The sequence below is a fragment of the Ixodes scapularis genome, unplaced genomic scaffold, assembly GCF_016920785.2.
Source record: "Ixodes scapularis isolate PalLabHiFi unplaced genomic scaffold, ASM1692078v2 PGA_scaffold2__306_contigs__length_199485367, whole genome shotgun sequence".
In the NCBI taxonomy this organism is placed as follows: Eukaryota; Metazoa; Arthropoda; class Arachnida; order Ixodida; family Ixodidae; genus Ixodes; species Ixodes scapularis.
This window is the reverse complement of record NW_024609857.1, coordinates 112,213,470-112,225,006: the sequence shown is the minus strand read 5'-3', so window position 1 is coordinate 112,225,006 and position 11,537 is coordinate 112,213,470. Positions and strand designations below refer to the sequence as shown.

At 43.5% G+C, this 11,537-nt stretch overlaps 1 protein-coding gene across 1 annotated transcript; it reads right to left on the bottom strand.

Moving 5' to 3' along the window:
- Positions 1-241: 241 nt before the first annotated feature.
- Positions 242-1,544, bottom strand: LOC120849145. Its single transcript, XM_040221294.1, has 3 exons — positions 1,503-1,544; positions 1,288-1,417; positions 242-1,044 (listed from the first exon to the last, which is right to left on the bottom strand). Exons 1-3 carry the CDS (start codon positions 1,542-1,544, stop codon positions 242-244), a joined length of 975 nt encoding a protein of 324 aa, XP_040077228.1.
- Positions 1,545-11,537: the final 9,993 nt, after the last annotated feature.

Here is an 11,537-nt window from a genome sequence, read left to right as displayed (position 1 = left end):
GAGTGATGAACTAGAAACAAAGATACCCACGAGAACTTATGACCGCTCGTAGAAATCAGAAGACTATGAACGCAAGATAAAAATAGCAAACACAATTAAGATCTCTGCAACAAGCGAGTTCCTACGCTACAAGAGGATTGCCCGGCTTTGTTTTCTGAACGTAGGAATAATAGTCGCGTAGGTTATTTTGGCAACAGACTACTCATTCCAGTCACAAAACCGCATCACAGATAGCGGTTGATCAGCGCTCAGAGTTCCTGAGCATTTGTTTTAATTTCTGGAAGTCCCTGGTTGATGTATTTATACCACGATGTGCCAACTCTGTTCTAATTTCACCGGGGCGCATCGCATCTAGATTCAAAGTCCCACTAGGATTGTCATTTCGCGGAACAACGCTCCTACGTGGTCTTTTCTTTCGACTTTCTTGAATACCGCCCAGAGACCAGTACTCGCGAGATCGTTTTGTGTAGTTTCTTACTGGCGGCCTTTGAGTCTGCAATTCTCCCCGCTTCACTATTTTTAAGACGTCCCATGCGGCGTCCCACTTGTTAGTTTTAGTGTGGTGCAGTTTTTTCAGCGTGTCGTTCTTCTTCTCAAGCCCCTGACTGGAATAATGGCCCAGGCAGTGCAGTTGTACATGCTTTTGCGCCGAGTGCGCACAAAATATGTGAATGTAGGGAGTCACACGGTCTCGACCATATGCTTTGCGGTTTGCGCCCAGCCGCACGAAAACGTAGAGAAAAAGTTTTGTTCGCGCCGAGACGTCAGAGCCGGATGTATCATTCTTGTAAACATTAAGTACTTCTCTTAAGATGTTCCAGAGCAAAACAACATCTTCGGCTGTGTCGTGATGAAGGACATCTCGAAGACGACCAGGCAGCTTTTCTAGCAGTACGTCAACGTCAGTTCCTGTCAGCGAACTGAAGCTCCTCCCCTGATGTTTCAAATCATTTGAAGAAAAAAGATGGATACTGACGCCACAATCGTGGATAATCGCAATAAGCTTAGCCACATGGTCCTCTTTCGCTGATGTGTTGCATACTTCTATTGAAGAATCTTAGTCTTGCATTTCAAGAATGAGGTTCTCAACAAGCCTATCAACTATTCTCAATCCCATGTGCATGATGTCAGGTACCACACGGGAGGGTTCTATCATGAGCAGCGGCGGATAACGAACAGAGTTTGCGATATTGTCGCAGTCTTTTTTCATTCCATCTTGGGTACGAGTCATCGCAGATGAATTAAAAAAGCCTGATGGGATGCTGCGATTTGAGCGTTCTTCCTTACTGGCCTTGCAGATTGGACACGGATGGGTTGAAGCCGCCGACTGCATGCCTTGGAGAAGCAAAATAAACTTCAGATCCGCACCGAAGCAGCGATCCACGGACACGAATTTGTCGTCTACAAGAATACCTCTCTGCGCGGACACATCATTGACTCTTTGATAATTTCTCCAAATCCTTCTCGAAGGGCGAAGTAGTTTTCTTTTGTCTGAATAATACCAAGAAGGCAGTGATTCTTTGGGCTGTGCCTGTCATCGCCATCTGGTGTTGAAAAGCTCAGCATGGTCCACGTGCCCTTTCTTGTCACGTTGCATCCGTCCCCTTCGATTTTAACGATAATTGAAGGATTAGATCTACAGAATTCTTCTAAGTTGGCATGGGACTTCTCGGCAGCGGACTTAATGTTCCGACAATGCTCCCGCTTGAAGGACACTTGGGCCCCAGGTGCAGTTCCAGGTGTCCGGGAAAGTTGAAACTCTTCGTCCAGATAGTCTCTGCACTCGGAGATTGTTTTTAATGTAGGAAGACTAGGAAGAACTCGTTTCAGTTCATTCCACGCAGTGTTGCTTACTGTGTGTTCATCTAGAACATACACTAAATCCTCAATACGCTTTTTCTCTGCGTTGGTCATCTCGAAGAACGAGGAATCTGGTAGACTTCTACGCACATTTTTTGTAACGCTGTCGTCCTCGTAATTCAGTTCATGCAACTGTTCATGGTTGTCTTGAACAAGCACAGAGCTCAGGTGTACTCCGTACTGTAAAACCAAGGCTTCTGGCTGGTCGTAAAGCTGTGACGAAAGTTTTTAAAGAAGCCGGTAGTCATTCCTACGGCTGCCTTGGCCAATAAGAGCGCCACTGTGTGTATAGTTACCAAAATTAACAGTATTTTGGTCTTGTTTTCTCAGCGCTTCCTCTAGCTGGGCCACCTCGCTTTCCAAACTGGAAACTGTGCTACGTAGTTCCACGTTTTTCCGTTCAAGGTCGCTTAGAGCAAGACAGGTCTGAACAGGCGGAGAACTCCCACCGACTTGAGTCGTACTCTCCGTTTCATTGTCCAGATGAATGGTTGAAATTTGCTCGAACCTGTCGTGATGGGGAGTGCTGCTGCCTTGGCTGCCACTACCTAGCTCTTCAGAGCTTGCAAAGAATGCTCCACCAACTAATTCGGAAAGGTCGACTTGAAATGTCGTGTCCCTTGAAAGAAAACTATACCTTTTTCTGCCCTTTAACTTGGGACCGTGGATAGTGTTCTTCGGTACTGTGAGAGAAATTTCTCATTGATTTGTCCTTCGTTGGTGACTCTTACATAGCTTTGGATTATAGAACTAATCCCGAGATTGGGCTCGCAGGTTAATGCTCTAACAACTGCCTCAAGTTTGCACTTAAGCAATACGCTCGCCCCCACAAATGTGACCGCTACACTCTCTCAAAGTATGTCCATAACTGGCTCTCTTCACGAGGAAATATGTTAAGCCGTTCATACATCAAGACTCTTTCGAGTTCGCGCCTGCGTGGAAATGTAAATATGCACTTTTTCATGGGGGTACGAGAGAACCTCGCCGTCACTTCCTTGAAGTTTATGTGAAAAACGCAATACTGGCTTCATCCTTATAGGTAGAGCAATCTGAGCACCTTCACCCGACTTACGGAACACTTCCTTCCATCCATCCGGCAAATTAAGCCGTTCAAAGTCAGACTCGGGACTATGAAGAGACCAGCCCTTCCCAAGGCTTTCACCCTTGCTAGCAAACACCCAGCGAAATACGTCGAGTTCAAAAGGAACCTTAACCAGACCACTGGATGTCTTCGTGTTGCTCAGATTCTGGCGAATGGCGAGGACCAAACTGTCCCGTGCTGCTTCGAGGCGAGCATCTGTGGGTCTCGACGGCGTCTCGAAGCTTGCCAAGCAGCGAGCAGTCAGGTTTCGACGTGGTTCAAAGGTGCAGTTCCACTTGGAGTATCCTGTCCACTTGAGGAGGTACCCCTTTCTCTGAAAAATAAAGTGCAACCTTGATTATAAAAGTGTACAATCACCCGGACGCCGAACGTTAACACTCTCTGCAGTCTAATGAGATAATATATAAAACTGGATTCATGTGGGCAAGTCAGTGGAAAGTTCGTTATAATCACAGCACCTAATGTAACAAAAAGTGACCTTGAATAAAATCCTGAGGCTCCAATTTATTCTGTCGATCGAACTGTTAAATGCAGAATTGCATTGTATAATAAACGTTGGCTTTTCGTGATATTTTATTGACACTCTGTTCCTACATTTGGCTTTACCCAAACACTGAATAAAGCCATATGGTTGGTGTTTTCCTTGTGCACTCGTGGAGAAGATTGAAATTTATATGGTCCTTAATACTACGTATACAGTCGATAGATGCAGAACGCTTTGTGTTTGTCAGCCTGTTTCTCCCGTCGGATTTCTGTGGCTTTCTGAGTTGTTTTACTTTTGGGGATTTCATACTTGCTTGGCTTTTGTTTTTCTGGAATTTCCATGAAAGGCTAAGACACTCAACGCATTCTGCGTTTACCGACTTTAGAACAGTACCACGGTATATTTACTCTTTCCCCATGAAATCGCTATTGACTCAATTTAACTATTTGTTTGTCGTAGAGAGCCTATTGCTTGGTTTCCTGGTCTTCTGGTGCCGCCAGAGACCTCTACACTTCTGCCTAGGCGTTTATGGCAATGATTTTCTGTAGGTCATGCGATCATGTAACCAGATCACGCGATGACGTAACTAAGAGTGACAATTACAAAGTGGTTGTGCGACCGGCATTGAAACTGCCCTAGAATTAAAGAAGCGATGCAGGCGAGTTGGTTGTGCATATTTGTAAAAATTACATCGCATAAAAGAAATAAAGCTGAAGAGAGGCAAATAGGGCAAGCGCTGAACAAACAACGGAACTTGACTGAACAAAGACAGAGACAGCAAATGCCACAAATATTCGCAATGTGACCAACAACGACGCAAGCGTCATTGTTGGTCACGTCACGTGTCGATAAAATCAATCTTTTCTTGCGGAGATAGAGCGCAGGAGCTGGCTAACAAAATTATCAGGAACATCTTTTTTTTTTTATCTGATATGCTTCTAAGACTTCTGACATATTTTTCACTTCATCTTCCAGTGAACGTGGTACCATTAAAGTTGGGCCGCCCTTGAATGCCTGTTCCGTGTTTGATTTCCGGCGAGGTACAAGGTCGTTTTATTTGTGCTCCATTTATTTGTGTTACCCTCTTCACTGTTACAAAGAGCCGAACCACGGTGAACACGCACGCGAAATACGGGCTTTTAATGCGAGAGCGTTAACGAGCTCGTGTCGCAGAAAGCCGGCGTCGGTGGCGTGACGGGAAAATCCAGGATTGTTCGATAGGGTATGACGTCACAGCACATGACCTCGCACGGGAATTTTAAACAACCCACAAAGCTCACGTGAAACGTGACGTCACGCGTGGAATGAAAGTGATTAAAACATGAGATGCAATGCGAATTAAAGGTCGCCGCGTGTCTCAAATAATTTCATTTTATAAAGTCCTTCATTCGCCTTAAAGAAAAAAATTGAAGAATTCCGGGCGGGATTCAAACCTACGACCGTTCCGGTGGCGAGCCAGGCAGGGTACTGACTAGGCCACGCAACGCACGCTTGCACGGCTTGGGAACGAGGACTGTTGTGTCATGAGCACTATGTTGTTGCGTGACTCAAGAGCATGAGAAGCGAATGAGAAGGCGATGCGAACGGGGCCCGATAACGCTATCGCGTTCCACTCTTAAAGGTGAAGCTTAAGCGTCATCCAAGTTTTTACGAACACAAAAGACAGAGCATGGCTATGCGATGAAACTAAAATTTCAACGACGTTGAAATTACTAGCTGGAAATAGGTGGATATGAGCATTAATCGAAAGCTGGCCTTAAAAGCTAAAACCAACATCTGCGGTACATTATAATATAGCATATAAAAAGAAATTAGAATTTGTCCTGTCCTATTATACACTAGTACAAAATAACATGAAACCTTACTCACCGTTTTGGCGATAACTCTCTCCACCGCGAAGTAGGACATGAAGAGGTGGATGGCTGTTGCGAGTAGTGATCGACGAACAGGCAACGTGCAAGTTCAACAAAGGAACCATCTCGGGGTGCATGCGTTTATATAGGAGCTTTCAGGCCCACGTGACAAGCTCCCACAATTCAGCTCAGTACGGCGTTATGACCATATCAGGAGTTCTTAGTACTTATCAGAAATTTGCACACGCCAGCACGTTTTTGGAGCATGACATAAGAGCAGTAGTGAGGTCTGCTGCACCGAGATTGTGAAGATTATTCACATTTCAAGAAACAGGCTGCTGCGCATGTGCGTTGTATATAATCAAAAACACGTACGTGTGGAAAAATACAAATGTTGTTCTGTCAACATGAATGATATTGCCTTTTTCACTTCCGCATAATTCCAGCGTAACTTTCTGATACTCCTATCAGAAAGGTAGTTCCGAAAGTGCAATGCAACGCCGTTCTTATTCTAATGTGTGAGTACTACTCCGCTGACACAGCGGCCACCGAGCGAGATTGGTTCCTGCTAATAAGAAGAGGAAATGGGAGGATTTAGGAACGACTTTATAACTCCACAGTAAATTCAGCTGAAACGAGCGGAACTCCCGAATCTTTGATTTTGTCCAAACGCCGAGGTCTAGTATAAAAACTAATTCGAGTAAATATGCGATATATTCCTGAAGTATGCAATTCTTTGGTCCTATTCCGTTAACTGCTTTAAACAGACACAGTCGTTAAAATTTGATCATATAGCAGGACCTCACTACAATGATTAGAGCCTGTGTTCCTCAAGGCCTTCAAATACTCTAACAAAAACGTCGTGAGCTTATGTTAATGTCTGCCCTCACACATCATAAAGTTAAAAAAACCTTTCTCAGTTTTCACGTCGGTCGGTCTGTCGAGGGGGTGGTGGTTGCAACCACATAAGATATCGCACCTTCGGTCGTCGCACGAACACGTGATCATGATCATAAGGGATCACCTGTCCATCGTCACTGAGGTCACGTGACCATAGTCAGTGGGGTCCCGTCCACCACGTGACCACATAAGAAATAGCGCACCTTTGATGGCCACACATGGTCGCGTGACTGAGTCGGAAGCAACCTGACAATACTGATAATAGAGCACTTTTGCTGGCCACATGTTCATGCGTAAGCGTCGTTTATTTGTGGGTGGGGGTCACGTGACCATGGCCCATCGGTTTTTGTCCACCGCGTAGCCACACTAGAAATAACGAACCTGCTGGTCGCACGGTCAAGTGCCCATGATCCGTGGGGTCACGCGTGACCGTCGACCACTACGTGATCCCCCCGCAATACCCTTCCGGAGCATCTTCAGAATTCCAAAAAAGCACTCACGGAAGAAGCCATATAAAGGACCTCACGAAAGTCGACAAAGATTCATAGAGGTTCCATAACAGTTCCAGACCCCTTTAACGAAGAAGCGTTTACGCCATAAAAGACGCTGCAAAATGCTGCGAGTTCCATGAGAATCTCCTACACGATTTGGTTTATAATTTCTTATTTATAGCTATATCTAATTTTTTCTTCAACGAACCGCAGCAAACGTTACGATTCATCCCAGCCAACCCAGCCCGGTGAGCGTGCCACATAACTTTACATTTTTCGCACTGCTGCGCAATACCGTCTGATCACGTGGCGCACTCTCTGTGTTGGTTTGGTTCCGAGGTTCGTGAAGTACCTTTCTGTTCATTTGTGACTGAGACAGAGTAATACCCGTTTCTTTCTCAATGCTCTTTATTCCAGGGCTAACATAATTTTCTACAGCAGTACGCTTCCGGCCATCGTTTTATTGAACAAAGACTGAGGGTCTGGCTACTTTGTTAGGAAAGGGGAGATCAAAGTTAGTGTTAAAGAAAAAACATAGCTTAGCTTATCACTTCGCGTCCGCATACACGATGCACGATGCACGTTGCGCTTTTAGAATTGCTTTGAAGGCTCGTTGGGCGTTGTCGTGTTGTCCATGGGCCAAGCAGTTTGGCGAGTCTGAAAGGTTTCAGTGTTCATCCGCTCAGATGTTGTTTCTATGATATCTCCTCGAACATTGGTCTCTCTATACTCAAGTGGTAGACGACGCGACATATATAATTTTTATCCCTCTACTACATGCTGGTATCATGGCAAATACTTGAAAATAACTCTATTTTGAAAAAAAAAAAAACGCTTCACAGTGGACCTGGTTTTCAGTACTGTCGGTTTCGCCCTACTTTTCAAATTTGAGCACACGCGCCTTCACAGGGAACTTTTGGAGCACGGCTCATGCACCCATTCTGGGCGAAATATATAATTTTCATCCCTCTACTACATGCTCGTGCCATGGCAAATACTTGGAAATAAATCTGTCTTGAGAAAAACCGCTCCGAAGTGGACCTGGTTTTTCCGTTTCGACGGTTTCGTCCCATTTTTAAAGTTTGAGCACCCGCGCCTTCACAGGGAATTTTTGGAGCACGGCTTATGCACCCATTTTGGGCGAAATATATCATTTTCATCCCTCTACTACATGCTGGTGCTTTGGCAAATACTTGGAAATAAATCTGTCTTGAGAAAAACCGCTTCAAACTAGACCTGGTTTTTCCGTTTTGACGGCTTCGTCCAACTTTTCAAATTTCGGCCTCCGCTCATCCACAAGGAACTTGTTTAGAACATTCGGGTCTTTAACTGGGAAAAATGATAAAATTTAAGTCCATCAAATCAGTCATGGTACAACTGCATATCCTTGAAAATAAACCTCCTCGATGGGAATGGCGTTCGAGCGAGGACGTTACGTAGTTCTCATTTTCCAATGTTCTCCTCGCTGGATCGACCGACATGTTTTTTACTTGATATTTTGAATTTATGTGCTTGACGTGTCATGAAGAGACCATCAAGTACAGTCAGCTTCCTTGCCAAATAATCACTCAATATTCCCACTTTATTCGCCTTAAATGTAGCTTCGCCAAGGTCAATAATTTCTTAATGATTAATAACAATATTTCTATACCTTTTCTTAGCCATGATAAAATGTCTAAATGAAAAAACAAATAGTTGCTTTCTTTGTTTGGTAGTTTAGTGATCCCAGCAGCAGAATGCAGGAAACGATTCTGAACAGCTGGCTGATCGATTATGCGCCTGGTTCGACAAACTGGTCTCAGGAACCCGAGCAAATAAGTTTGAGAGAAGACAGAGCGTACACTACGCTTCCTGGATGTTTTTGCCTTGTCGCAGTTATATGGCAAATCTCGTATCTTTCTGTATTTTTAAATTAGGGAGGTTTGAAAATCACTTTGTGTGGCACGTTTGGGAGAGGTGCCCCAGAAGGATGTTTTTTCTACGCATTACAAAACATCATACACATCACGAAACTTTGCCATATGATTGGGGGAGGGTTGTATTTATAATATAAAATTAAAATTTATTTCACTTACCTAATGATATATTTTAAAAACCGATCAAACCTGATACCACCCATAGTGGCTATGCATCAAATAATTTACTCGAATGAGGAACCTGCAGTTTATGCGCTGTAATCTTGACTTTTTTGCGGAAGGATTGGATCGTGTCAGAGATTGAACGGGTAGCATGGCAAATCTGAAAAAATGTGATGTTGAGCAAATATTGCCGTATTTCTATATTTAATACATTGCTTCTGTGGGAGCGTTGCCATAATCCGCCAAGAGATGGCGCTAGCATGCGATGGCTCAGATTTCTGGGGATGTCGTACGTCCACCAGTCACAAACGTAAACACGAATTCATCAGGAATTTATTGCTCAACAAATTAAGCAAAACATTTTTGAATCTGCACATAAACATCTTGTATGCATCCTCTATACAAAATATCTGAGAACCACAAGGAAGGCAACTTTAAACTTAATATAATGCGCCGTAGAAGCTGTAGATTTTTTTTAATATATAAAGTGATGCAACATTCCAAACTCCTTTTAAATTAGGAAACCGCACTAAGTATTTTTGTAAATATTATTAAAAAAGTGAATATATTCGGAAAGGGAAACTTTTGTTATCGCTATTTTGATAAGGAAAAATCCTGGCCGTGCCTAAACACTAAAAAAAATATAACTGTTCACTGCATGGTTATCGCAAAGGGGAGAATAATATTCTTTATCACTTAAAGTGGTGGTGTCAAAGGCCGCAACATTAGCTGTTTCACATGTCGAAAAAAAAGCTGCGTCTAGAAAATAGCTGAAGGATGTGTACTGCTAAAAGTCACCCTAATCCAGACACATGTCTCTCAAGTAAAAAGCTGCTACGAAAAGCTCTAATGACACTGCATATTGCCACGTGCATGACCCAGAAAGAACGCTTCTCCGTTCATCTAGAAGATTCACAATTAATCTTACCCCGAGTGTAAAAGACAAGGAGGTCAGAATCACCTTGCCTAGTCAGCCACGTCCTAGCTAACTTCCGAACATTCTAGGACGAATCTTCGAGATTACGAGTTTAATAGATGCGGAGCCAAGCGCAATATCGCCAATTCGTTCACTGAATCTTTCTCGCGATAGCCAGCTCTGTCCAGCCGACGCAGCGTCACCCGCTTCAGCCGCAGTCGACCTTTGCTGCAGATTACCCGACGTCTGTTCTTTCTTTTTGTTTCTCGCACAAGCTCGCCGATTAAGCGCTTATTTTCAGTTCATTATTTATAGTCACGTCTCCTTCATCTGTGACAATATTTATTAGCAGCATTTAACCATATATATTGTTTCTTTGCACGATGTGGTAAGAAAAGACCGTTTATTTGCTTCAAAAGAATGTTGGGTCAAAAAACCAAAACTAAGGCGCTGAAGTAGCGTTAATACCTGGTCGTTTCGTTTCATCGGCAGATATTTAATTGAGGCATCTAAGTATAGAATGATTAATTCAGTAGATAAATTATTTGACTGAACAAAAAAACTTCTGAACTGATGCTCAAATTCAAGTGAGTTTCGCCCATTTTGACAACCCGAGCCTAGTCTAAACCGGAATGAGATCAAGAACAATATGAGTGTTTGTTCTGACAGCGTGGCATCAAAAAGACTTGTATGCGTCACCCACAAACGGAGAACCTACGCCTGCTGAGATGACCCTCGAGCCTCACGATGGAGCAGAGGTCACACGCGTAGGTTACTCATCCAGTGTTACGCACATATTTTAATGATTCTCGCCGTGATATGAACGAGTTTGTGTAGAATCAAAAATGCTCTCCCCGACACTAATTAAGCGATGATTTGAAATTGACGGGTATAAAAACCAGATTAGTGTGCACGGTAGAGGGTTATTCAATACAATCCAGGTGTACCAGAATGGTACTGATGCTTACAGAAACTAACACATTACAAGATCAGTGCAGCGTTGCCGTGCTGGAACACACAAGTTCTTTTTTTAAAAAGTTGAGGTACCTTTATAATAAAATTTTTGTTTCACCACCGCAAGAACATAAGGCTATTAAGACCGAATATATTTTGAGGGTTCAGTTGTTTGCTATAAATATGTATTGTTTATTGCTTCCTAGGAACTAAATTGAATAAACAGAGCTAACGATTGCATTTTTTACATATTTGCGTTTGAACAAGAACGTTCAAAGTGACTTGCTGTTATAGGCTATAAAATATTCCTTTTATATCACTGCAGTATGCACTCTCCGCTTGTAGGATTGGACTATCTGGGTCATGAGAGTATAATTTATTTGAAATCAATTTTGAATGTATGCGCCGTCGTGGATATCGACACCTATGAAAAAGACCTCGGCAAATGCAAAGGTGTAATCTTCAAACTTGCGCCAACCAAAAAAAAAGAAAAATTGCGTCGAAACAGCAGCAAAAGGGGCGGCAAATCGGAGGGGAAACACCAAGCGAGAGCGAGACTGACTCAAGGATGTCTTGCGCAGCTCCTTATCTAGTTTGCGCCGGCATCACGAAATTTGGCCCCCGAAGGTTCGAGCATCGAACGTTTGGCGTGAGAATGAACATGCCACTTTCGAGAACAAAAAACTGGGGCTAAATAATAAAAGGTACACCCCGGGTAAGAATAATCACGGATCTATTAGAATTCCGTGACCGAGCCATAGAGTAATATACACAAGGTAAAGAGCGGACACTGCCATAGGCCCCAGCGGCCCAGATAGACCAGTGACAGGTAGCGCTCCTAGCGGGCGGTATTAAGTATAATCTGATTCCGTTTCCGGTCAAGTTAGTGTCGGTTTCGG